Here is a 27962-nt window from a genome sequence, read left to right as displayed (position 1 = left end):
ACCTAATGGATTTGGATTGGATCCTGACCTAAGTAAAAAATACGGATATGGATTTGGACCAAGCAGGAATCGATCCAGGTCCACATCTGGAGTTGGTGATGTTGTTGCATGTCGGCGGTAAGCAGTCGACGATCAAGAGATTGAGCGCATGCGAGCTGACAAAGTGTAAGTTGGAGCCGATGAGTACGGGGGGCGGTTAAGTTGATGCCGGAGGTGAGTTACTAAAATTATAAAAAAAAAAAAATTAAGGTGCAGATCCACCCCTGAAGTAGAGGGTGCAATTAAACCCAAACGTTAACGGACACTTAACGGCGTTAGGTCAGAGGGGGGAATTTGCACCCTTTTCTCGGAGTTCAGGGGTTTAGTTGCACACACAGTGAGTAAGAGGGGTTATACGCTATAGGGGCTACTACTTCGGGGGCCAATCTGCACATTTTTCCTTAAAATAATACTATAATAATAATATTATCAACTTCATGAGTATAATATTAAATTTAATGAGTACTCCATAATAATAATAATAATAATAATAATAATAATAATAATAATAATAATAATAATAATAATAATAATAAAATTTATAGATTATAAAGCAAATAATTTAAGTCAATCTCATTTTGAGCAAATAACACTAGACGATCAATATAACAAAATTAGTAGCTGTCGTTTAATATAACAATTGTGTGCTATTAAAAGTTCAAATTGTATTATTAATATTAAAAGTTCATATTTAAGTAGCCCCAAAACTAATTAAAATAAGAAAAAATACGAATAATATAAAAAGGAAAATATAACAACAAATATGTTTATATAAGTAAATAAATAATTTGTACACACAATTGAATAAATATATATAATATTTTAAATTCTAATTTAAAGACATAACTAATTTTTTATTTATAAATTCATATTAAAATTAATACAAATTTCCTTCTCCTTAATTTCATTAAAAACTACTATAATTTAAAAGTATTTGGCATCTACATATTTTCACCAACAAACGAAAATAAAATGAAAAAGAGTATGATGTTCAACATTATAGATAAATGAGAGAGAACACAAATTAATTTTGACATTTTAAACAATCATAACTTATTCATTTTAAATTCATTTTTTAAAATTTCTACATCAAAAAAAAAAGAAAAAAAAAGATCTCATAATCTTTAATTTAATATCCATATTGAATATTATTCATGAATCAAAGTTAATAATTTTTTGGAAACAATTGAAATAAAATAAAAATGAGAGGAAAACGAAAATTTAGAGATCTTTTTTTTTATTTGATATGTGATACAAAAATTTAGAGATAAAAACCTCAGAGTATTTGAATATTACTCCATATATAGATTTGTGTAGTTGGTATATTTTACCCTAGTAGCATGGCTAAATTTCTTTATTGAGGTATGTATGGGTTAAAATTTGGCAAAAATTTGTGTTTTCGAATGTACCGTGCATTATTCTTAATTAAATATAGTTACGAGTTATCAATCTTCAATTAAAATTATTAATTTATATTTAAGTTTATTAACATTTAATTCGGGAGCATTTATTTTTAAGGTTAAATAGTATAAGTTAATTTATTACTAACAAGATAGAATTAAACTTTGAAATATCTCAAGATCTTTAATAATTTCTATTATTTAAACTAATTTTGTTTGATTTATACATAATTTAAATAATAGAATTGAAGAAATCTTAATAACGAAGATAAAAATTACTCAATCATATATTGTACATAAAAGTACTCCACCGATGATCCCCTCGTTTTTTGGAAGGGGAAATGTAGGATCAATGAAAATTCTTGATGACGCCCTTAATGAATTTGCAGGGCTTGATGACTCAAAATTAACAAGGAAAAGTCACAAGTGTTCATTGGAGGTGTCTCAGAACCGGATAAGCAAGAGATCCTTGATCTCTTTGATTTTTCCCTTGACCATCTTCCGATCAAATATCTTGAGATCCCCCTTGCATAAAAAAAGCTACTTGTTAATCAATATGAGCCATTTATTAAGAAAAATTCCGATTCGATCAATGAATGGGATTAACATAAGCTTGTCTTTGGCAGGTAGACTTGAGCTAGCCAGATCAGTCCTTCAAAGGATTGAGTGTTAATGGCTACAAATTTTCTCACTTCCCTCAGGTGTCATCGACCAGATCAATAGAATGGTCTGCAAGTTTGTATGGGGCACCTCTTCCAGCCCAGTGGCATGGAAAAAAATGTGTAGACCAAAAGAAGAATGTGGCCTTGCACTAAGAGATCTCACCATCTGGAATGAAGCATTGTTGATCAAGAACCTTTGGAACATTCAATCAAAAGTCGAGTCCCTTTGGATTCAATGAATGTTGAATATATTAAGGACCGCAATTTCTGGCAAATTTTGGAACATCGGTGTGACTCACCACTTGTTAAGAATCATCAGAAAATGAGGGACACTCTGTTGGCGAAACACAATAATGAAGAACAACAGGCCATAGCCCGATTAGAATCATGGGCAACCAACAACCTTATTGCTGAAGCTTATGAGTTCTTTCTCTCCAAATGAGAAAAACTTTTCTGGCACAAAGTAATCTGGAAGAGTTTCATTCCACCGCGCTGCTCAATAACTATGCGGTTTGCCCTACAAGGAAGACTTAAAATAATGGACCGTATCGAGGGAGTGTCTAAACTGTCTTCCATTTCTAATATGCACAATGAAACACATGACCACTTGATTTTTAAATGTGCAGGAACCAAAAAAGTATGGGATCTCATCCGTGAATGGCTAAAGCTTAGGCAACAAATGAGCACGATCCCTAGTGTTATCAAACACCTCACAGCTAAAAAACAAGGATTCGCAATAATCCAAAAAGCTAAGCCGGTGGCATTAGCTATCACAGTCAATCACTTTTGGTTTGCCCGCAACCAAGTCATCTTTGAGGACGAACCCTTTCGATGTCAGAATGATTATCAAGAACATCCAGAGTGATACTTATAGATGCCTCAACGAAATCTTTCATCTGGAAGAAGTACGAGCTCATATGGAACTTAACGCTCTCGTAGCAAATACAAGGGAGCATAACCCGATGGCATTATTAGCTCCTGTCCAATTAGACTGGCACTTGGCCTTCGACCAGGGCTTGACGAGCAATGTCCAAATATCCATGCACCCTAGATCGGCTCTCGGCTTGGAAAATAGGGGATAAGTATAAACTAGACTTTGTGTCTTGTTTATACCTATTGCACCTAGCGCATTTGAACAAACAATACCACGAAAGCACATAATCACTGTTATTATCAACTTGTAATAAAATCTTTTGCAAAGACTCTTTTTATTTTTCTTAAAGACTCATGACTTTGAGTCCCTCTCACCCCTGCCCCCAATTCATTGGATTGTAGCAGTTGTCTCCCCACTTGAGTATGCCCAAGAAGATAGTTTGTAATTTATTTGTTTGATTTACTTTTCCTTTATTTTAATAAACGTATTTTTCATCAAAAACAAAAAGTACCCCATTTTTTGTAGACAGAGGGAGTATCAATTATGAAAAAGTAAAATCCCTCAAAATATCATATTATAATTTTAAATCATTTTATAATTTTAAAAATATTTTTACATGTAAGTGCTCCATTTTTTATGGACGGAGGAAATATCAATTATGAAAAAATAAAATTCCCCAAATTATATCATATCATAGCATAATTTTTTAATTAATGAAAATATTTTATAATAGAGAAAATTATTTAGAAGAATAAAATTAGATTAGGTGAGGGGTGAGAATATGATAAAACTTAAAAGGCACAGCTTGACACAAGGTAAGCGTAAAATCAAAAAGAAAAGACAAGTATAAAGAAGAAAAATTGAATAAATAATTGATATTTGTCGATAGCGAGAAGTGGCAAGCATAGTCTAGAAACACCAAATGGAAGAAAATGCAGCAGAGCAAACAAAAAATGAAAATAAATAAATAAATAATAGTAGCATGGATTAGGATTATTTAAGAGCATGGGGATTAGGTAGTGTTTGTGTGGGCCCAATCATTTTCAAATTTTGCTGTCTCCACCTTTTCTCCCCAATTGACGGGGCCACTCTCTCATTTTCAAATTAGATAGTCTATCTACATTTGATGTTTCTTTATATACAAAATACATATTACTACTATATTATAAAATTAAATATATAGTAAAATCAAATAATTAAATAACTTACATTTAATAATCAAAATAATTAAATATATAAAAATTACAACCCACACGATACAAAATAATTCTCTATATATAAAACCATAAACCTTTATCATAATTTAACTTTTCCATGAAACTTAATTAGATCGTAGTACCAATAAAAAGAATTTTCATTTGTTGTATGTTTTCATTAGAAACAAATTCAAGCCTACGTAGCACATGAAAGTGTCGACATAATTCATCGATATATAATGTGGAAGTACATGTGTAACTTAAAATACACTTATTTGTCTAAAAACACATGAAAAATCACACCATCTCGCGAAGAGAGAGAGAGGGATTTTTAAGCTGGTTAGGCCGTTAGGGCAAACTAAATTGATTTCTTAATTATATTTTGTAAAAGATAATTATACTTTTATTAATTACAATTTCAATAAAAATAATTGCAACTTGAAAAATTATTCATTTCAAATCCCATCAATAAACATTTACATTTATAATGAAGTAACCATTTTGTTTAATTTCCACTGTTTAATATTCCCTCCGTCCCAATTATATAAACTGATTGAAATTTGCATAAGGATTAAGAAAGTATTGAAAAAGAAAATTAACAAACAAGCTCTTTATTATTCCCATATTTATTTTTTGATAATAAATTAATGTTAGAGTCAATCAAACAATTAAAGAGTGATATGTCAGTAAATGAATTTTATAAAATATTAGTATTTTTTATAAAAGTCAATTTATGTATTCGAGATATTTGAAAAAATAAAATAAGCATACATAATTGAAAGGAAGGGAGTAAGTTTTTAAAATATTTGTAGCTACTTTATGTGGACGACAGTTTAGATTTCCTAACCGTTAATTATAAATTTATAATCCCCCACCAAAATGGGAATATTAACAATTTATCTTACATCACTAAAATTCGGTAAATTAAACACATTACTTATTAAATCATCAAAGATATGAGACTTTTCAATGGTGAGTCTTAATATTGGTCTTTTAGATTGGGACGGTATTTTAATATTAATGATTTGCTTGATTTGATTTCTTGGAGATATGAAACTGTAATTGTAGGTTTAAAATTTTGGCTCACAAGAACGATTCTATCAATTGGATTAACCCTTCGAATGGGCACTTCTCAACTCGTTTAATGTACGTTGCTTTGCTAACTGATGCTTTGGTTTCTACTAATGCTTCTTCCCTTTCAAAGGTGTGCTAGAAAGCAATTTCAATTAAAGTGTCTGAAGTTGCTTCAAGATAGAATTCCTACTTAACTCAGAAAGTCCCGAAACTACGTCTCATTGATGATTGAGTGCTAATTTGCAGCACAAATTTGGGCACTGATGAGGATGTGGTTAAGTTGCTCTCAAAATTCCCCAATTAACTGTTGTAACCACTTTGAGACTACTTTCATTCTGGAAGGCCGAGGAAAGGAGGAAACAAAGATATTTAATTTAATCGGGCAATACATTATATACATGAAGAATATGAAAGATGAGAAATGGTTTCATTTTTAATGGAATTGATTCGGTTATCACTAAGACTGTGGAATTCGTGAAGGTTACTTCCTGGAAATGGCTACGTGCTCATTTTGCTACTCCGTTAGCGATTGCTGCTTATGTTCAAGAGATTGTATTTCTTCTAAATTGTAATTATATTTTATTTGATTGTGAGATTGTACTGTGTAAGGATTGAGTACCCTTTATACTCTTTATTTATACTCCCTCCGTCCATGAAAGAACTTCCTAGGAGGGAGTGGCACGAGTTTTAAGAAAAAATATTATTGAGTCTGTTGAGAGTGGATAAAAGGTAGTTGAGTGTATTGGGAGTGGTGAAAATGTGTTATAATTAATATTGAGAGTTGTGAAAAGTGAAAAGCAAGAGGATTATAAGTGGTGGGTATAATCCAAAAATAGGTAGGAAGTGCTTTTGTAGAAGTCCCAAAAAGAAAAGATAAGAAGTTCTTTCGTGGACGGAGGGAATATATTTTATCTATATTAATTTCTCAAAAAAATAAAATAAAAAAAATCATCAAACCCAAAGGAGCCACGCAACGCCTATAGTTTTCAACATTTGTGCGGCGGTTGCCCGAGACATGCTGCATGACTCAACCAAAGAGGAAAATACAATAATTTAAAGTTAAGTCAAGTAATTTTGTGTTTAATAATAAATCTCAAAGGCAAAGTTTGACTTAATCCATATTTAAGTTTTTTTATTTTCCTATACATATTTGAGTACTACTTTTTATTTTCTTTATCTTTCTATGGAAAGAACAATTATTGTCGAAAAAGAGAGTGAACTGAAAGTCTGAAAGTGATAATAATGGAAAGTTGTCGACAAACTTTTGTTTTAGGTTTTTATTTGAGCGGGCGAATTAAAAAGGTGCAAAAACTTATTAAATTTACAAAATATATATACAAAATATTTATGTTTGGATCCTAGATCGAATTATTTAAAATATATATATATATATATATATATATATATATATATATATATAAGAATATAATGTAAAAATATATGATTCATATTTGATAGTGTAAATTCATGCAAGTCAAATGGGATTAAGAGAGTATTAATTTACAAATATATAACAAATATATACGTATGGATCCTTGATCTTGAGAGGAAAATGATGAAAAATCATTTCTTCGTATATGGTGCTTAAAGCAACTCCATGCTGTAATATTTGCAGAAAGTGGTTAAAAAATGTTATTTCCTTTATTAATTCATTTAACTATATATTTCAATTTTTGTGTTAATAATGCATATGTACCGACTACGAACATATATGTAGTCATGATACATTGGAGAATACTACATTTTTTTTAACACTTAATATAAAAGAGAAAGAAAAATGTTTGCTCTAGTCAGTTCAAAATCATTTTCAGAGTGTAGGGCAAAAATATTCGAAATATTGTTGATATAAAATAGCAATATTAATATAAAGGGAATGTAGATCGGATTGAACCAAATCTGAGTTGGATTGCTTAGTCACAAATTCCAGGTATTGATAGTTTGTAACATGGAATGGCATCATTAATGTACTACACTATGCTTGTTTTATACATTGGGATAAATTCTACAGGGGATCCCCCCACAATGCATCTCATTTAAATTACTTCATACTGTGTTTTAAAATATAATATGTTATTTAGTACGATGTATTAAGATTATATAAAATTAATAATAGTTATAATTAAGATTTGTATTACGTATACCACCTACGGAGATGGTATACAGAATCCCTCAAATTAGTACTCCCTCCGTCCGCCAAAATTATGTAAAATTGTTTGGGCACGGGATTTAATAAAATTGGTGATGATTTTGATGTAGTGGAGAAAGGGTCCCACCACTTTATGAGATGTGTGGTTGAGATTGAATTTTGAGTGGATTTTTTGTAAATAAAAAGTGTTAGTAAGGATAAAATATTAAAGAGGATGGTGGGACCATTGCCATAAAAGGAAAGTGACGTAATCTTGGCGGACGCCAAATATAGTAATTTTTACATAATCTTGGCGGACGGAGGGAGTATAACATTTTCGGGCTTTTAATTTATAAAGGATCGTGTGTTTCGTATTACATCTTACCAAACAAGATATTAGGATGTCATAGGTATATTATACACCCTAATCACCTGTACCAAATGAGACCTAGAGAGGTTCTACAAGTTAGTTATAAATTACTTTGAGAGTATAAACTAGGAACAAATTTACACTATTGATAAACCCATAATTTAACGATTGAGATTTAATCATTAGACAGTTGTAGTGCAAATATCTAAATTTTATGTAGAATGCATTTGAATTCGTTGTGTAAATGTATTCGAAAATTAAAGTTTTCGCTCCCTATGAGATTAGAACTCAGAACTTGAATTCATCTAATTGTAGATCCAAAAGCTGAAAATGGTTCATATTTTATATTAGAAGGAGTTTTTATTTTAACACACACACACACACACACACACACACACACACACACATATATATATATATATATATATATATATATATATATAGAGAGAGAGAGAGAGAGAGAGAGAAGGGTTCAACAGAGAAGCTAAATATTGTGGAGAATAGAGAATTCGTAAAATAAAAACGAACAGATCTATAATTTTAATGAACAGATCAATGTACCGCATGAACAACAATTTGCCCCGGGTTCGAATCCTGCTGGTGGCGAGTTTTTCTATATTTTTACTAAATACGTCTGTTCATTAGTTATGTTGAACTGTTCGTAAAATATATAGATTTGTTCATGATGAATAAAAAAATAATTCTCTGTTGAACTCAACCCTATATATATATATAGGGGGCCGCTCCAATGAGACCCCCTAATTTTAGTGAGATATAGGACACGATCTGGTGCGTTTATTTTATCAATCCTATGGCTGATATTGTATCTGGAGGGTGATTTTTTTTCGCAGGGTTCGAATCTTGGAGGGAGCAGAATATTTTAAATTTTGTTATTCATCAGTATATACTGCATTATTCATCAGTATATACGGCCCTGTTCATTAGTATATATGTCTTATTCATTACGAATTTTTTAAATTTTATTTTTCAACAGTATATATACATCTTGTTCATTAGATGTACGTTTTGTTCATTAGTATTATATGTCTTATTCATTGTACTCATGTTACACGAAAAATAGGGGGTCTCACTGGAGCGCGCCCCTATATATATATATATATATGAGAAATGGCTACCATAAGAGCACCTCTTAAAATAAGAAATAAGAATCAGGAAAAATGTATGAATTTTATGTAGAACACGTATTAATTCGTTGTATAAATGTATGAATTGTGAAAAATAAATTTTTGCTACCTTTGGGATTCGAACTCAGGACCATGAATTTATCCAACAAGGTGATGAATCAACCGTAGATCTTGATGATCTAAGGGCTGAAAATGGTTCCTAATTTATATTTTAAGAAGCGTTCTTATTTTAGCCTTCCCCTATATATATATATATATATAGGGAGGCTAAAATAAATACACTTTTTAAGATATAAAATAAGAATCATTTTCAGCCCTTAGATCATCAAGATCTAAGGTTGATTCATCATCATGTTGAATGAAATCCATGGTCCTGAGTTCGAATCCCAAAGGTAGCAAAAAATTATTTTTCGCAATTCATGCCTTTATACAGTTTATTCATGCGTGTTATACATAAAATTCATGCATTTTTGCTGGTTCGTAATTCTTAAAATAAGGGTGGTTTATTGAATAACCGCCCCCTATATATATATATATATGTATGTATATATATATATATATATGAGATGGAGGGCTACGGTATAAATACTTCTTAACATATAAAATACGAACTACCTAACATGTATGAATTATGTGTAGAACATGTATGAATTCGTTTTGTAAATGTATGAATTGCGAAAAATAATTTTTTTGCTAACTATGAGATTCGAACTCAGGACCATGAATTCATCTAATAAGGTGATTAATCAACCGTAGATCTTGATGATTAAAGGCTGAAAATGATTCCTACTTTATATTTTATAGGGGTGAGATAAAATAAACACCTCTTAGAATATAAAATAGGAACTATTTTCAACCCTTGGATCATGAAGATCTACGGTTGATTCATCACCTTGTTGGATGAATTCATAGTCCCGAGTTCAAATTCCATAGTTAATAAAAAATTTATTTTTCGCAATTCATACATTTACAAAGCGAATTCATACGTGTTCTATAAATTTAGCTATAGGGGAGGGCGGATTAAAACACTTATTAGAATGAGCGATTAACCGACTTCGATTTTTGATAAACCAAAAAAATGAATATTTAAAAAAAATACTATATTGTAATTATTTTTTATTTGGTACAAAATTTTTAAAAATCAATAATTAACACAACAATAATATCACAACAAAATGTTATCAATATATCATCATTAAATTATAAACCTTGCAAATGAAATCCTAATTAACCAATAAATCATCATTAATCAATAAATCCTAATTAATATAACGATTATACTATTTAGTCATCATTCATCAACCAATAAAGCCACAAATAAATTCTAATTCACAATTATATTATTAAGTCACGAACCAACAAATCAACAAATCCTAATTAATGCCATTTTCAATAAGTAGTTAATCAACAAATCCTAATTAATACCATTTTCAATATTTAATCAAATTAACTTAAATAAATAAATTGACTCGCTCATTTCAAATTGAAACTTTCAGTTAAGCGATTTCAAATTGAAACTTTCAGTTTTTGTAGTGATGTATTGAGTATTGTGTAAGCCGGCCAAAAGGTGGGGGTCGATCATAATCGTGGTCGTGGTCGTGGTCGTGGTCGTGGGTTTGGGTTGTTTATAAAATTTAATTAATTAATTATAATATATTACTCCCTCCGTCCCCCAAAAGTGGACCACTTTGGCTAGGCACGGGAATTAATAAAATGGGTGATAATTTTGATGTAGTGGAGAAATGGTCCCACCACTTTATGAGATGTGTGGTTGAAATTGAATTTGGGGTGATTTTTTTGTAAATAAAAAGTGTTTGTAAGGATAAAAGATTAAAGTGAATGGTAGGACCATTTCTATAAAAGGAAAGTAGTATACTCTTTGGGGACGCCCGATATAGTAAAAGTGATCCACTTTTAGCGGACGGAGGGAGTACTTCTTTAGTCCCGTCAAAGTTGATGTGTTTCCCTTTTTAGCAAAAATTAGGTAATTTAAAGTTTCAATTAACAAAACTGATTATACTCCTTATTTTTTGTTAATCAACTCAATTAAGCAATTAGGTTCCATCACTCAACTTATTTCTGCAACATCGCTTTCTCTCTCTATTTTTGTTGATCAAACCCTCTCCTACTCTCTAACCCAAATTGAGCCCTCGCCCCCATGTTCTCTTCGATTCTGCCTTCTGACCGCCCTCTCTGCACCACAATCGTCGCCGCCACTATTGGGGGACCGGCCGGGGAGGTGGTAGAGAACATGTAACTGGTGTAGATCTAGAAATGCCGCGGCTGGTGAAGCTGTTTCCAGATGCCGGAGTGTTGTTTGTTGGCCCAATAGCCCAATAGGCCCAACCCCTACCTTGTAATTTTGGTAGCCTCCTTTCCCCCTGTTCTCGTTTGGTGCCCTAGCGGCTGCGCCGCTGCACTTCTTTCCTTCTCTGCAACCTTCCTTTTGCAGCTTTCCTTTGGGTTTTTTAAGGAGCCCGTTGCTGCAGCTGTGTGAGTGAGTATATGGTAAGAGAGATAGTTTTGTGTTCTTCCCTTCGTACTTGCTGCAACTTTGTGATTCATCCTTTGTGGAGGTGCTACCGGTGAGGGCGTGAAAGACTGTTGGGCTATTGACGAGCCAACGAGAGAAACGTTCCATCGTGATTCTTCGTGGCTGTGTGTGTGCGTGATCAAGAGGGCTGTACCTAAGCCGAGCGTCTCTTGATTCTTCTTTGTGCTTCTTGTTTTTTCTTTCTCCTTTGTGATTCTTCATTGCAGAATTATTAGCGTGTTGTTGCGTTGCTGTTATTTCAGTATTGCTGCTTTGCTATTGCCTTAAGTGGAAGTCATATGCCAACGACGTCAATGACCGATACCCAACAGTGGTATCAGAGCCACGGTTGACCTCGTCGTCGCATTGGTAAGTCGAGGTCCTGATCTTAGGATCCTGCTCTGGTAAAGCGGCTTAAACCTCTTTCATTTTTTTTAAAAATTCTAGATCATTGCCAATTGGCGCAGTATAGGTTTGGGCTTTGCTTCTGTTTATTTATTTTTCTACGTGTGTTTGTTGCCTTTGTGGCTAAGTTCGAATTTTTTATTTGGCTTGATCTCTGTTATTCTGTTTTATTTTCGCTGCGTTAGGTTTTTTTATATTTACCTTGAATTGTTGTGTCTCAATTTTGTGGATGTTAAGTTTTTTTTTTGTGAGCCTTTGTGGTTACTTTCTTTGTGTTGCGATGTCTTCTCTGGAAAATTATGGTCTAGCTTCTTTTAATGGTAAGACGGACTTTGGTTTCTGGCAGCAGAAAATGGAATGTATTTTAATTCAACGAAATGTTTATCAAGTCATTGATGATTCGTTTGAAAAAGATATTGATGAGAAAAAGAAAATTCACATGAATCGTCTTGCTTTGTTCGCTATTATTCTCAACTTGTCTGAGTGTGTGCTTAGAAAAGTAGGGAGAACGGCTTCTACTAAAGAATTATGGTCCAAGTTAGAGGAGTTGTATACTGAAACCTCTTTACCTTCTAAAATGTTTTTGATTGAAAGGTTTTTCCGCTTCAAGCTTTGATTTGTCTAGGAAAATTGATGAAAATGTTGATGAGTTCACTATGTTAGTTCAAGATATAAAACTGACGGGTGATAAACACATTGATGAGTATGCTCCGTTTGCTATTTTAAATGCTATTCTTGACTCTTACAGTGATATTAAATATGCTATTAAGAATGGTAGAGATAATGTGACGCTTGACACTGTTGTGAATGCTTTAAAGAATAAGGAATTGGATTTAAAATCTGATAGCAGTGCTCAAGAACTGGACAAGGTCATGCATGTTAGGGGTGAAAAGAAATTTAATGATAAGTCTAAACATAGATATAAGCCTAGAAAGTGCTATAACTGTGGTGAAACTGGTCACTATATTAAGGATTGCCCTCACCCTAAGAAAAATCAACAAGTTGAGCACGTTAATGTAGTTAGTAATGTGGTTAACACTAATGAAACAATTAGTGATTTGTTCTAAGGTGGAGCTTGTGTTTGTTTTTAAGTTTAGGGTGCATGAGTTTAGGAATTTGTTTTCTATGAGTCTCTGTTGTTGCTCACTTTGAGGTGGAGCTTCTTCCCTTGCTTATTGCTCTTAGTAATTGTTCTTTGTGATTGTTTTGTCTTTGTGGCTTAGTGACTTTGTGAGGCTTAGTAGCTTTGTGGATTTTCTTTTGTGATGATTTTTTTAATCGCTTGTTATCTTTGTGAACCTATGTGCTTTGTGATTTGTGCTAGCTCTCTTTGTGATCTTTTGTGTTCGACTAACTTTGTGTTAGTTTGCTTCGTGCTTTGTGGTTGTCTCTCTCTTGTATGTGTTTTGCAGGAGTTGACATGGTTTGTTTACCCTTTGGCCTTTGTGGTCTTGTGTTCCCCTGTTTTATCTTTGTGATCTTACAATGGGCTCGGCGATGATGATTATTGGTACAGTTTCCTCTTTGATGCGCACAACACCACGATTGGGCCAAAGGTGAAGATATTGTTTGTTGGCCCAATAGCCCAATAGGCCCAACCCATACCTTGTAATTTTGGCAGCCTCCTTTTTCTCCCCCTGTTCTCATTTGGTGTCCTAGCGGTTGCACCGCTGCACTTCTTTCATTCTCTGCAACCTTCCTTTTGCAGCTTTCCTTTGGGTTTTTAAAGGAGCCCGTTGCTGCAGTTGTAGGTGAGTGAGTATATGGTAAGAGAGATAGTTTTGTGTTCTTCCCTTCGTACTTGCTGCAACTTTGTGATTCATCCTTTGCGGAGGTGCTACCAGTGAGGGCGTGAAAGGCTGTTGGGCTATTGACGAGCTGGCGAGAGAAACGTTCTATTGTGATTCTTCGTGGCTGTGTGTGTGCGTGATCAAGAGGGTTGTACCTGAGCCGAGAGTCTCTTGATTCTTCTTTGTGCTTCTTGTTTTTCCTTTCTTCTTTGTGAATCTTCATTGCAGAATTATTGGTGTGTTGCTGCGTTGCTGTTATTTCATTATTGATGTTGCGTTGTTGCTTCGCTATTGCCTCAAGTGGAAGTCATATGCCAACGACGTCGAGGACCGATACCCAACACGGAGTTACAGGAGCAGTGCCGACGTCTTTTTCATCTATCTTCATCTTGTTCATTGATTCTTCATATTTTCTCTCTCCGAAGCCAGAGAGCTTGTCGTCGATTTTAGGGATTTGGATATGGAGGTTTGATTTGATGGTTTGGATTTGGGGATCTTGAATCGAGAGCAGATGACCCTCATCCACCCTCAATCCACCAACATGACGTCGTCTCCTTCTTTGGTGATGGCGAAGGCACTGTCGCCTCTAACCTTCTTCGTTTTCATTTGTAAATGATGAATATATGTATTGTGTGGTTTGAATTACCTGATTTTGTTTTCAATTTTTCTTGATTTTTTCTGGAATTGGAGGTTTTAAATGAGTTGAAGAAATGGCGGTGATTCCTTGACAGAGGCAACGACGGCGGAGGTTGTGGAGGAGAAAAATCGGTGGGTGGCGCTAAGCTGGTTACTAGGGAAGAAGATGGGTTCGGGAAGGGGAGGGGGGTTGGGTTGAATTTAAAAACAAAATCAGATTAATTAATTTAGATTTTATACTTAAAAATAATTCAAAATCACTAATTATATACTCCCTCTGTCCACGAAAGAAATTCTATATTTCCTTTTTGGGACGTCCACAAAAGAACTTCCTACCTATTTTTGGACTATACCCCACCACTTATAATCCTTTTACTTTTCACTTTTCACAACTCCCAATATTAATTATAACACCTTTTCACCACTCCCAATATACTCAACTACCTTTTATCCAATCTCAATACACTCAACAATATTTTTCCTTAAAACTCGTGTCACTCCCTCCTAGGAAGTTATTTCATGGACGGAGGGAGTATATAACTACTTAATCATAAATGATATTACGCGGATTATTGGGTGCGAACGTCGCACGACCCGGCTCCAAACCCGCCCTCCTGACCCGGAACCCTGACCCGCGTGGGTTTGATCCATGTTCCTAATTATTACATTTGTTTATAATAATTGTTACTTTTAATAAACATAATATATACACTTGTACACATAAATGTATATTTATGTTAATATAAGTAGTTAACATTAATATTGTGAAGAAATATAATATTTTAAAAACATTACCTTTCTTTATAATAATAATAATAATTTTTATTACAATAATAATTACAATTAATATAATATTTTTGAAACATTACATTTCTCCATATCAAATATTACTTTTTATTATAACAATGATTACTTTTAATAAGCATAAATAATTACATTATTATTTGATCAAATAATTATTATCGTGCGAAAAAGTAATTATTGATATGTATAATGTTTTATATTGAATGAAGGTAAATATTTATATTAACATAAGTATACATGTGTGCGGCCAAATGTATATCTTATGATTATTAAAAGTAAATACTCCTATTAGGGTTTAGTGTTCATATTTAGGGTTTAGCTTACAGGGTTTAGGGTTTAGTTTACAGAATTTAGGGTTTAGAAAATATAATACTTTATATTAAATGAAGGTAAATACTTATATTTATATAAGTATACATTTGTGCGAACAAATGTATATGTCATGCTTATTAAAAGTAACAAGTATTATAAACAAATGTAATAATTTAGGATTCAGGGTTTCGGGTCTGGAGCGCGGGCCGGGTCGGGGCGGACCCGTCGCACTAGAGTGCGACCGTCGCACCAGAGACCGACCCATGATATTATTAATAAAAAAATTGGGTTTTTAGTTTCACTAATCGATTCGATTAATTCGAAAATTTGAATTTTTTAAAAACTTTTACAATTATTGATTCATTTTATCCCAAAACTCGATATTGATAAATTAAAATTGATTTTAATACAATTCGAATTTATCGATATATTAACACTGTTTAAATACCATTGTCCACTGAGATCAATGCAAATATTGGCGCGAAGCCGACTGCACCCAAGACCGCCTAAACAATAAAGCTTGTCGCATCCTAGGCCGTTCACATTTTTATTTCCTTATACACCATTAATTCAAGAAACTGTCTCTCTATGATGCACGGATTCTTTAAAAATTAGCATGTACGGCGAATCGGATTCTTTTGGGGTGCGATTCTCTCGGATTCTTGTCGGATTCACACCCGATTCGCCACGTGGCGTATCTTTTAAAATAATTTATAAAAATAAACCGGATTCGCAAATTCCATAGGCGAAATTCACGTATCTCTTGCACGAAAGGCCTACACAAGGTTGATTTTGATAATTTTATTGGACTAATAATATTTGAATCGTTATATTGTTGCCCAATTAACTTATATAATTGAAAATGCTTAACTTTTGAGTAAAATAAAATGTAAATTACATATAATTAATTTAAGAAAATTTAAATTGTATATATTTTATAAGCATTATATATAATAAAATTTTAATAATTAGATGTATCCTTGCCGAATCGCACCCTAAATTTTTTAGAAATCCGTATCCCCGTACTCGTATCGTATCGCCCCCACATCCGCACCCACACACCTATGCAACATAGTTGTCTCTAAATATTACTCATCTTGGATATTTAGGAATATTTCCCGGAGCAAAGTCATTGGTAGGTGAACGCCTTAATGTATATAGTTTTGCCAATTTAATGAATAAATTAATATTCATAAATAACGCTTTAATAAAGTTCCATAACTTTTTATATACTAAATAAATGAATATCAAACTTGACAAATTCATGATGAAGACCACAAATTGTTATGGTATCAATCACGTGAAACTTAACTATTACTATTACTTGCCAACAAGATTGTGAAAGTCATTATGCCATGAGAAAACAAAGAACACAAGAAATTTAAAGAATTTCGGCACAACTCAAGGAAAGATTAACTTCCCTCATGTTAATGATATCAAATTTACAACGCAAGTCATATATATTCTGTCTCATAAGTTATGACTAGCATGGAATTATAGTTATACAATTGCTCAATATAAAACTTCTATTTTCCTATGCATACTTTCATAGTGTGTGGTTATAGTGAGAACTACATTTTTCGTGATAACGTGAGAACCATTCAATTTATTGCATCTGCTATAAAAATAAATGCATTTATTGTTAAATTTATTGCATTCGAGAAAAATAAAATTTTCGCTCCTTCAGAATTCGAACCCAAATGTAGCATTCATCCACTAAGATTTTGTAACCATCATAAATCTTGATGATCGAATGACTGAAAATGGTTATCCGTTCCTATTTTATTTAATGGTTCTTATTTGAATCTCTTCATACTTTCATGTACTCATATATTTAAAGAAAAATACTCATATATATAAATATGATACATGAAACAATTCTTGAAAAATATCAATAATATATTTAGAGTGTGTTTTCTTTGATGGATAAATTTATTCATAGAAAAGGATGGAAAACAAAAATTTATGTCTTTAAATGTCTCATTTTTTTCCCCAAATTTTACACAAAAGAGAAGTTCATCATTCTTCCTTCCTTATTTTCACTTCAAGGATGGATAATATTATCCCTCCATTTTTGGTGTGATAATATTATCCATTTTTGAAGTGAAAATAAGGAAGGAAAAATGATGAATTTCTTTTTTGTGTAAAAATATGGGAAAAGAAATGAGATATTTAAAGACATAAATTTTGATTATCCATAATTTTCTGTTGATAAATTTATCTATCAAAATAAACACATCTTTAAAGAAAAATACTCACATATATTATATTTATATGATACTCCATCCGTTCCACGAAGCATGACCTAGTTTCCTTTTTGGTTTGCCCTACGAAGCTTGACCTGTTTCTAAAAATAGCAAAAAATTTATCCGTTATTCACCTTTTCACTTTTTCACATACCGCATTTTACACACAAAATACCAATTTCTTAATTCTCGTGTCGAAAAGAATTAGATCATGCTTGATGAGACGGAGGGAGTTCATGAAATAATTCTTGAAAAACATCAATATAATCTTATCCCTCACTAACGTTTAGCACCAATATTTTAATGAGTTGATTTGAGAGCGCATATAGAAGTTCAAATTTTGAAAAAAAAAAAAAAAAGAAATCCCTCCAAAACTAAATACTATGTGAAAAACAAAAAAGTCGATTATTGAATTTTAGGCAAATTTAGTCAAAATTTGTGATGGACTTCTGTGCATACCCCAACAAATAGATAGAAACCAAAGCGGCAGATGTCTAAAAGCGTCATTTCAGAAAGGGGCCATGCCTACACAGAAACATTCCTATCCCGATCCGGGCCCCCCCACTAACACTTCATAACCCCTAAATTATTTCACTTTTCAACTAATATTACCAAATTTAAATTTCAAAACACCTTATTTTCTTACAAGATTCAACGGTCTTAATTTAAATTTTGGGCAAATGGAAAATACTTATTTTCAGAAATCCCACGTTTACTTGAATCTAATCTAGAACTCTGCCCAATTCATGAAAACTCCTAACTGCTAATTTCAGATAATTATCAGTTTCTCGGTGTTCGAAATTAACGTCTTTCTCTCTCTCCGAGATTAGTGAGGCGAAATCTCCAAGTCTGGCATCTTCATTAGACTTCGCTTTCACGGTAACGGATTGTGTGTTTTTTTTATGCGGGAAGCTTTTCGGTTGCGGACAAGCTCGTGGCTTTGCTTTTGCTTTCGAGTTTGCTTTGTTGGTGGTCGCGGATTTAATGATTTCCAGTTTTTTTTCACCTGAAGATGGGATCGAATTCGGAGATTTTTAGAGCAATGCAATCTCGGCGATGGCAGAGTTAAATTCGGGGGCAGAGTGAAGATTTTTGGGTTTTTGCAAGTGTAGGGTTTTTGTGGGACAAGGAAAAATGCTGTCTTTATCGACAGCTCGGAGCTCCTTGGAGGAAATGCTGGAGTCTCTCCGGCGAGAAGAAGAGACCCAGACGCCGAGGGACTTGCCGCCGGCGCTGCCTCCGAGGCCAAAGGCGACATCTCGTGCGCGCCTGCCGTCGGCCAAGAGGCCGTTGCCTATGAGCTCGTCGAGTTGTGTTCTGAATAAGGAAGAAAGGCAAGGACAGAGAGGGAATTATTTTGGGGCTAAAAAAGTTGAGGAAATGGAAGATGTAGAGTCGCTATGTGTAGCGGCGGCGGATGAGAATGAGGGCAACCAGATGTTGGAGGAGAAAGGCAATGGCAAGCTCGGACACGTGGCGCCGGGATCTGTCTCGAGTTTTAGGGAGTTGGCGGCGGATGATGACATGGGGCGTCCCATGAAAAAGGTAGACTATTTTGTTCGAATTTGTTTTCTGGTTGCTAATATTCTTTCATATCTGGTTGAGAATTTTCTAATTTTAATGCTACAAAAAAAGAAAAACAGAAAGTCAAGAACTGTGGGTTTTATAATGGGTTTATGAGGAAATTATTATTTTTATGCCCATCAAGTTTTGTGAAATTTGTTTATTTTGTTCCTAAGGGTTTAAATGATGCAACATGTTATATAGTTAGACTTCTGTATTTCACAATTGTATTGTCATACTTGAATTCTAGCTTGTACCTGGTGACCTTTTTTATAATTTTCACCGACATAATTTGTGAGATTGGATTCTTGATTTATGGTTTATGGTGCTGGTTTCATTACCTGAGATTAGACGTTCTCTAAGATAAGTCAGATCTGTAACTTCTGTTTTCTTGCCTGCGAGCTTAGCTAGATTATGTTGAAATGCAACTTTTCCTGTCTCTCTTTTTGTTATATCGTGTCTGGTTTACTTGCCTTTTGTTGTGCTGGACACTAAAGCATTTGGCTGGGGAAGTTGAAGCGCTCCGGATTGTTTGTACATTATATCAAATAATAGTGAGGCACATGATTATTTGTAACAATGGCCAGTATCTTGTATTTTTATCTTACCCAAATGTTTGGCACTCAGCTACTGATTGTTAGTGATGATTGTAATTTTAGAAGCTTCGTGTTTGGTGTCGGCGACATGATGACCTCTGGGAATCTGGGCAAATAAGATCAAACTCAGGGGAGACAGCTTCGGTTCTGCTATCGGACGGAAGTGTTAGTTCATTTGATTTGTCAACTGTTCACTGCTTTTGTTGCATTCTACAAGAATTTTGCACTCACTGCATTATCACTGTAGGTTGCGACAGTTCCCACACAAGACCTTCTACCAGCCAATCCGCATATACTTGATGAAGTTGATGATCTTGGACAACTAAGTTATTTGAACGAGCCTTCAGTTCTTCACAATCTTCAGTATAGATATTCACAAGATAATATATATGTAATTCTCTATTGGAAATCCTTCTCATATTATCTGTTTATAAAATAACATTGTTTCTAACCTAAAAATTTTCTCTTCTTTGCTTTACATAGAGTAAGGCAGGCCCCGTACTACTAGCAGTCAATCCTTTTAAAAATGTCCAGCTATATGGGGATGATATAGTTACTGCTTACAGAAAGAAGCTTCTGGACAGTCCTCATGTTTATGCCATTGCTGATGCAGCATACAATGCAATGATAGTAGGTGATGTACCTTTAATACTCGGAGAAATGCTTGCCTTGTTGATATATTGCTTTGGTCAAGATGCTAATTTACCCTTTCCCTTTGCTTCGTTTTGAAATTTGCAGATGAAGTAAACCAGTCTATCATTATCAGGTTAGCTGCAGTTTCTATACTGATCTTCTTCCATTGCTCCATACTGTAACTTTTTTTATAATAATTTTTGTTTGATTAACTTTATTCTTCACTATCGGGTTTGGTGCTTGGTTTGAGTTAAATGTAGTACATGAATGCTTCATGAAAGTGAAATAATTTCTTGTTTTGATCTTTAGTGGAGAAAGTGGTGCTGGCAAGACTGAGACAGCTAAGATTGCAATGCAATATTTGGCAGCTCTTGGTGGAGGTGGTGGTGGTGGTGGTGGAATAGAATCTAAATTTATTCAAACAAGCTGTATACTGGAGGCTTTTGGTAATGCCAAAACAACCAGGAACAACAACTCCAGCCGATTTGTGAGTTCTCTCTGAATTTCTTTCCTACTACTTGAAGAGGTATCCTATGTTAGTTTTTGGCAATCAACGTAGGGAAGACTGGTCTGGTAACACTCAAGATCCGTGCAGGGAAAATTAATTGAAATCCACTTCAGTGCTGCTGGGAAAATATCTGGTGCTAAAATACAAACCTGTAAGCATGCTTTTAATGGTCAAGTTGAACTTTGGAAAGTTATTAGTTTAGTCTATTCTTAGTCATATTTTTCTGATATGGCTTTGCTATTTTGTTCATGTACAATGTGAAATTCCTCAATTACGAACAGTTCTCTTTGAAAAGGTCAGTATGTGTATCAAAATCAGTGAGTTCCTTCTCTAGTCTGCATATTTATAATGGACTGGGATTGACATGATTCCATGTTGGACCAGTCAAGAGTTGTTCAGTTGGCCCAAGGAGAGCGGTCCTATCACATTTTCTATCAGCTCTGCTCCGGTGCTCCTTCTGCTCTCCGAGGTTTGTTCTCAGCTTTTCCCCACTCATCAGTTCTCCTGTATCTGTTCTTTTTTCTTGTACGTAAATGAAAATTATGAGAATAGTTCAAATATGTTTTGACTTGGTGATTACTCTGAAATATTTTCTTCTATTACTATATGTGTGGCATATGAAAAATCTCTGTTATCAGCTGGTATCAGTTTTACATACTAGTTGGAGTTTCATGGTTAAGAAGTCATACCAAAGCATGAGCGTAGCTTATATAGCAGCTGCTGAATCCTTTTCTTGCATCTTCCAGTTAAAATATAGTATATTTTTAATGGTGCACAATTCTTTGCACTTTATTTTATCACCTATTACCTATAATACATTTGTAGTTTTTCTTCAAATACAAAGATTGGATGATATGGCACATTGTTCTTTTTTTTTTTTTTTTTTTCAGGTAGGCTGAGGTTAAGAAGTGCTTCTGAATACAGCTATCTCAATCAGAGTGAATGTTTGGCGATCCCCAACATTGATGATGCTCAGAAGTTTCATAATCTTATGGTAAATGACTGGTCTTGCACATGAGTTGTATATTTGGTTAACTGCTGCGATTTGTATTGTACTTACTCATTCGTTACGCAACCAGCCAACTTGTATCAGAAGAGGTTTGAATCTTTAGTGAGGAAACTGCTGCACTGGTGGGCAAAATAAAAGACCAGATCGAGCATAGTTGCTATAGAAGTTTCTAGTCTTTTCAGTATATTTTTTTATCTGTAATAAAGTTATTAAGTCCAGAATATGTTTTCTCTCCCTAGGGAGCCTTAGATTCTATCAGAATCTGTAAAGAAGATCAGGAGCATGCCTTCGAGATGCTTGCTGCAGTTCTGTGGCTGGGGAACATATCGTTTCTTGTAATTGACAATCAAAAGCACATCGAGGTTGTTTCTGATGAAGGTATCTGCATGTTCTAATTCATTCCTCTTTTATTAGTCATTATCCTTTTACAACTTCCCTTTTTATTATTTATTTTTGGGAATAATATAGTTATGTTGAAGGGAATTCCTGTTGGGGATTTGCTATAGGAAACTCAGTAATTGTACCAAAGGAATTGTTTGCATTTCTAATTTCCTTTAGAGCAAATGGTTAAAAGTCCCCTCCCCCCACCAATAACCTTTGTGATCATCATAAATACAGAACATCATGGAATTTAAAGATTAGGTTTACACTTATCTGTTGACTTAACTATCTAAATTGATTTCCTTATCTCCAGCTGTTACAAATGCTGCTGGCTTGATAGGCTGTAGTGAGCAAGACCTGATACTTACTCTGTCAACCCGGAGGGTACGAGCTGGAAAGGATGAGGTCACCAAATCTCTTACACTTGATCAGGTTCATAATTTCAAAGATCGATAATTTCTTGAACACACCTGATTTCAACATTACAAATATTTCATGCTAGTTCTTCATGGTTACTTGCATATTTTACAGGATGGTTTGTTTGCAAAACCATCACACTTATGCTATGTCGGTTTTCCCTCATAATAGGCAATGAACACAAGAGATGCATTGGCAAGGTGTATTTATGTGAGCTTGTTCGACTGGCTTGTGGAGCAGATCAACTTATCACTTTCCGCAGGGAAAGATAATATGGGGCGCTCAGTAAGCATTCTTGATACGTATGGATTTGAATCACTTAAGGTATATAATGATTGATATTTTCCTTTGCATATATTATGGTGCAACTGTTTCCCTCTTTAAATAGTCTTACTTGAAGTCTTTGACTGCCTTTTTTTGCACTAGAACAATAGCTTTGAACAGTTTTGCATCAATTATGCTAATGAGCGGCTCCAGCAACATTTCAATCAACATCTCGTCAAACTTGAGCAAGAAGTAAGCATCATACATGTCTTCCAATCTTTAGGTTTTCAGAAGGCATTATTGGGGCTACTTCATACATTTATTTCCTTCTCTGGTTTTACTTCGCACAATAATGCATATAAGGATTATTATTTGTGAAATCCATAATTAAACGCTTCTGCCTTAATTATCTGAATAAGCAAATTAGCTTAATGCAGACTGGTTTGCAAATTGTGCATTAAATATTTTAGCATAACCCTTCTGATATTGGAATTTCATTCTTGGTGCCGGTGGAATATTTCTGATTGCAGGAGTATGAGTTAGATGGTATTGACTGGAAAAAAGTAGATTTTGAAGACAACCAAGACTGTGTGGATCTTTTTGAGAAGGTGCTCCTATACATAGCAGTGTTTTTACTGTTGTAAAGTAGTTTTCCTTTTCCATGCAGCATTCTGATTTGACATAGTTCTGTTCCTGTCTGCGGGTGACATTGGGAGAAGGGCCACTAAAGCCATTTTCTATTAATCACTAATACACATTAATCTGAACCATAAAACTGCTCCCTAATCTTTTTCTTATCTGCTAAATTTTATAATATCCGACTTTTACCTGCTTTTGTTGGAGATATATATTAGTATTGAACAAATTATGTCGCCTTATTCTTATGTTCACAATGGTGTGCTCGAACAGAAACCTATCGGACTGATATCTATACTGGATGAATTATCAAATCTTCCCAAAGCTACAGATTTAACATTTGCTGCTAAACTTAAGCATCACTTAAGTACTAACCGTTGCTTTAAAGGAGAAAGAGGTGGAACATTCAGCGTTCGCCATCATGCCGGGGAGGTCAGTTTACTTGTCATTGTACTTTTGTGGAATCTCTGTACACATCCAACAATTTAGCTAGAGCAAATGAACCTCAAGTAGATTTGGAATTTGACTGTAGTAAGTACCTGTCCATATTGTGTGTGGATCATCATATGCTGGTAATCAGTTATTATGGTGGTGCTCATGAATGTATTCGTTAACTGTTGACCAGCTCAGTGAAATTGTAGCTACAAATAGTGTTCATGTATCTTAGGAAAAGTCAATTTATATAATTTGATTTTGACTGGAGATTGTAAAAGATGGATTGTTTATGTCTGTGTGGTGGTGGTGGGTTTGGTGGGGGGGGGGGGTTCTGATATTACGGGTGAAGGGATAAATATGAGAAATCCATAGATTTTATTGTAACATTTTTTACTTTAATTGTAATGATGGAAGGTTGATCCATACATGCTAGTTGTGCTTGTTATGCACAATTGTTTGAGGCCATGGTGCAACTTATGATTAGAATATCCTTGTCATAGTGATGGAAAAGTCTTTCTGATCTATTACACAGGCCAGTTGATTCTGGATATAGAAATTGTTAACATTTATGTTATAATTTAGGTATTTTAAAATTATAATTAAAGCTTATTTTAATTAATTTATATTGATATGAGCTTTGTACTATAGGTTCTCTATGAGACGGAAAAATTCTTGGAAAAGAATCGGGATCCAATACATTCTGAAATCATTGAGCTACTCTCATCTTGCACTGGTCGACTTCCTCAATCTTTTGCTGCCCTACTTAAGCTATCCCAGAATCTAGATAGTGCATCAGTGCAGTCAGGGTTGTCGGTTTGTAAGAAGCTAAGTGTTGCCACAAAATTCAAGGTGATAAAGCTTGTTCTTTCAGTCTTCTTGCAATCTCATGTTGCTCATGGGACACTGCAGAAACAAAGGAATAATGCTGGGAAAAGTGATCGGATTCTATTAAAGCATTATGTTTCCCTTTATTAAAATAACGGTTTTCATTGAACTATGTTCTCTTATCTTTGTACTAGTTAGGAAGCAAGAACTTATCAGTTATCACCATATATGTTCTTCTAAATTTGCGGTTACTTCTGCACACTATTGCAGGGGCAACTGTTCAAATTAATACAACATCTGGAAAGCACAAAACCACATTTTATTCGTTGCATAAGACCAAATAATAAGCAGATTCCTGGTGCATTCGAAAAAGATATTGCCTTGAAGCAGCTTCGTTGCTGTGGGATTCTGCAAGTTGTCAGGATTTCGAGGTCTGGGTATCCGGCCAGGATGACTCATCAAGAGTTTACAAGAAGGTGAAGCATCAAATCTTAATTTCCATTCACTCCGTATGATTATTGTACAGTTATTTGAAGATGTGCTGGTGTAACTTCCAGGTACGGGTCCCTACTTGGGGAAACTATGGATTGTCAAGATCCATTAAGTATGTCAATCGCCATTCTGCAGAAGTTTGGTGTCCTGCCAGAGATGTACCAAGTTGGTTATACAAAGTTATACTTTCGAAAAAGACAGGTGATTTTGAGTATATTTTTAGTATTTGTTTAACTTTCTAAAGCACTTCATTGGCTGTCTGTTACATCTACAAAATAACATTTGTGAACATTGCTTCTGGAAGCTGAACATTGTGTTTCTGTTAAATTTCCTGATATTCTGCTGTGGTGGAAGACAGATTGATATCTTGGAAGATGCTAGAAAACAAGTTATCCAAGGTACTCTTGAGGTGCAGAAGTGTTTCAGTGGTCATCATGCTTGCCAGGACTTCCGAAAACTCAAGGAAGAAGTAGTTACATTGCAGTCATGTGAGGCTAGCTCCTATTGCTTGGTTTCTTACTACAGATTAATATTTCCCTCGGTGAAAATGATTTTTTCTTTAAATTTCTTTTAAAGAACACTCCTTTTGTTAGGATTTCTTAGAAAGCCACCGAAAATCAAATTATCAGTTCTTTAAAAAATACTTATCACATTATGATGTGTTCTTTCTCTCTGTTCTCTTACCAGCTAGATGCACCAGTTTATCAAATTATCATCTGACTTATACTTTTGTTGATTATTAAACATATGCAGATATTCGTGGTGAAATTGCTAGAAAGGAGTATGGTGCATTACTCGGGTTGAAAAAGCAGGTTATCTGTGGGAGGCCGGATGAGCAGTTTATGGCAATTGTGCAGATACAATCTGGTAAACTTCTGTTTTAGGAATTGCTGATGAATTACGATATGGTGCCCTCCTAATATAAGTAAATGGCTTCTGCAGTAATTCGTGGATGGTTGGCCCGTAAACAAGTTAATCACCTCAGGAACTCTAGACAGTTGAATGATAGTAATCCGAAGCACAGCAGGAGAATTTCTGAAGTCAAGGTACTTTGTTGCAAAAGCCATGTCTTAAAATCAGCACTTTTTATAGGACCAACTCCTTTTTATTATAATTTTTCTTTTGTTACTGTATATCTTGAGTAGGTACTTCTTCCTCCTATGAATTATCTGCACGTGATCATAGAAAAGAAAAATGATGGTTGATAGTAATATATTTGGGCATGAGTCTCCCCTCCCCTCACTCTTCTCTAAATGATCCATTATTTGGGTAAACAGGATCTGCAACCAGAAAGACTGTCGTTGGTTGTCGAAGAGCTACAAAAGCGTGTGTCATTGGCGGAAGCGACCTTTGGACAGAAGGAAACAGAAAATATGGCTTTGAGAGAGCAGCTGGTACAGTATGAAGCACGATGGTCGGAATATGAAGCCAAGATGAAATCCATGGAAGAGATTTGGCAAAAGCAGATCACATCTTTACAAGTGAGTTTGTTTGTGAACTCACAAGTAGATTGGGTGACATAAAATTCTTTTGGTCAAGTGAAATTATTAGTCGTAATTTTGCACATATAGGATGAAGCAACGGAAAATAAATGAATAGTCGTCTTCTACTTCCTTATGTACTACTACTAGGGGCTGCTTATTTTGGGCGATAGATTAGATTGACGATATATATGATGTTGAGTATTGAAGGATTACACAGTCAAACAAAGCTAAAAATTGTTCAATCCATCGAAGTGTGTAGTTAATTATTCTATATTATTCTTTTTTATCTAAACTGTCACCGGTTGTTTTATTTGTTTTATTAAGGCCTCGAGAAATATTTAGTATACTAATAAACATCCTCGTTTTTCTGGGCAGATGAGCTTGGCTGCAGCCAAGAAGAGTCTTGTTGCCGACAATGCTATAAACCCAGCAAGAAGGCTCGATGGAGCGCAGTCGCCTCAATTTTACGAATCTGAGGACACATCTATGGGAACTCAGACGCCGGGTGGTAGCACTCCAATCAGATACGCTAACAATGGTACCGATGAGTTGCCTTGTCGAGACCGAGACACGAATGGAAGTTTGAACCCTGTGAGCCATCTCACCAAGGAGTTTGAGGACAGAAGACGAGCTTTCGATGAGGAAGCACTAGCAGTTGTAGAGGTGAAGTCGGACCAGTCACCTATACACGCTGTAGAGGAATTCCGGAGACTGAAACACAGGTTCGAAGCATGGAAGAAAGACTACAAGGGGAAGTTGAAGGAAGCAAAGGCGAAAGTGTACAAACTGGGGCGAAACGAAGCAGAGAAACACAGACGGAAATGGTGGGGGAAGAAAAGCAAGAGAAGCTAGCACCCAGTAATAAATCTGTATATATCAATTTTGTTGTTGCATTGCAAGTCTCGATCGCTCCACTCTGTTTCGTGTATAGTATCCTATCCACCGTGTTAGCGATGTAATTAATGTATCGGACGAAGCTCGTGTCGCACGTTGAAAGAAAACACATTTGGAAAGAGATGAAGTTTCAGGTTATGTGTATCTGTGTTTCCTTCCTCCTTTTGCAGCAGCCATCATAAGATGAATAGCATTTGTTGAAATCAGTGAATGG

General features: G+C 34.5%; 1 protein-coding gene across 1 annotated transcript; it reads left to right on the top strand.

The window, feature by feature from the left end:
* Window positions 1–18234: 18234 nt before the first annotated feature.
* LOC131007822 (myosin-2-like) lies at window positions 18235–27892 on the top strand. The gene is made up of 25 exons (XM_057934737.1): window positions 18235–18490; window positions 18624–19156; window positions 19834–19935; window positions 20018–20161; window positions 20254–20404; window positions 20509–20536; window positions 20713–20890; window positions 20999–21062; window positions 21193–21206; window positions 21296–21380; window positions 21802–21905; window positions 22160–22298; window positions 22615–22733; window positions 22890–23042; window positions 23145–23234; window positions 23513–23590; window positions 23892–24050; window positions 24702–24902; window positions 25149–25354; window positions 25436–25571; window positions 25729–25858; window positions 26124–26237; window positions 26313–26416; window positions 26648–26851; window positions 27230–27892. The coding sequence occupies exons 2-25, from the start codon at window positions 18746–18748 to the stop codon at window positions 27704–27706; spliced, it is 3591 nt and encodes a 1196-aa protein (XP_057790720.1). The 5' UTR covers window positions 18235–18490; window positions 18624–18745; the 3' UTR covers window positions 27707–27892.
* Window positions 27893–27962: the final 70 nt, after the last annotated feature.

Source organism: Salvia miltiorrhiza, chromosome 2, assembly GCF_028751815.1.
Source record: "Salvia miltiorrhiza cultivar Shanhuang (shh) chromosome 2, IMPLAD_Smil_shh, whole genome shotgun sequence".
Lineage (NCBI taxonomy): Eukaryota > Viridiplantae > Streptophyta > Magnoliopsida > Lamiales > Lamiaceae > Salvia > Salvia miltiorrhiza.
Note: the sequence above shows the minus strand (reverse complement) of the source record. Positions and strands in the feature narration are given on the sequence as shown.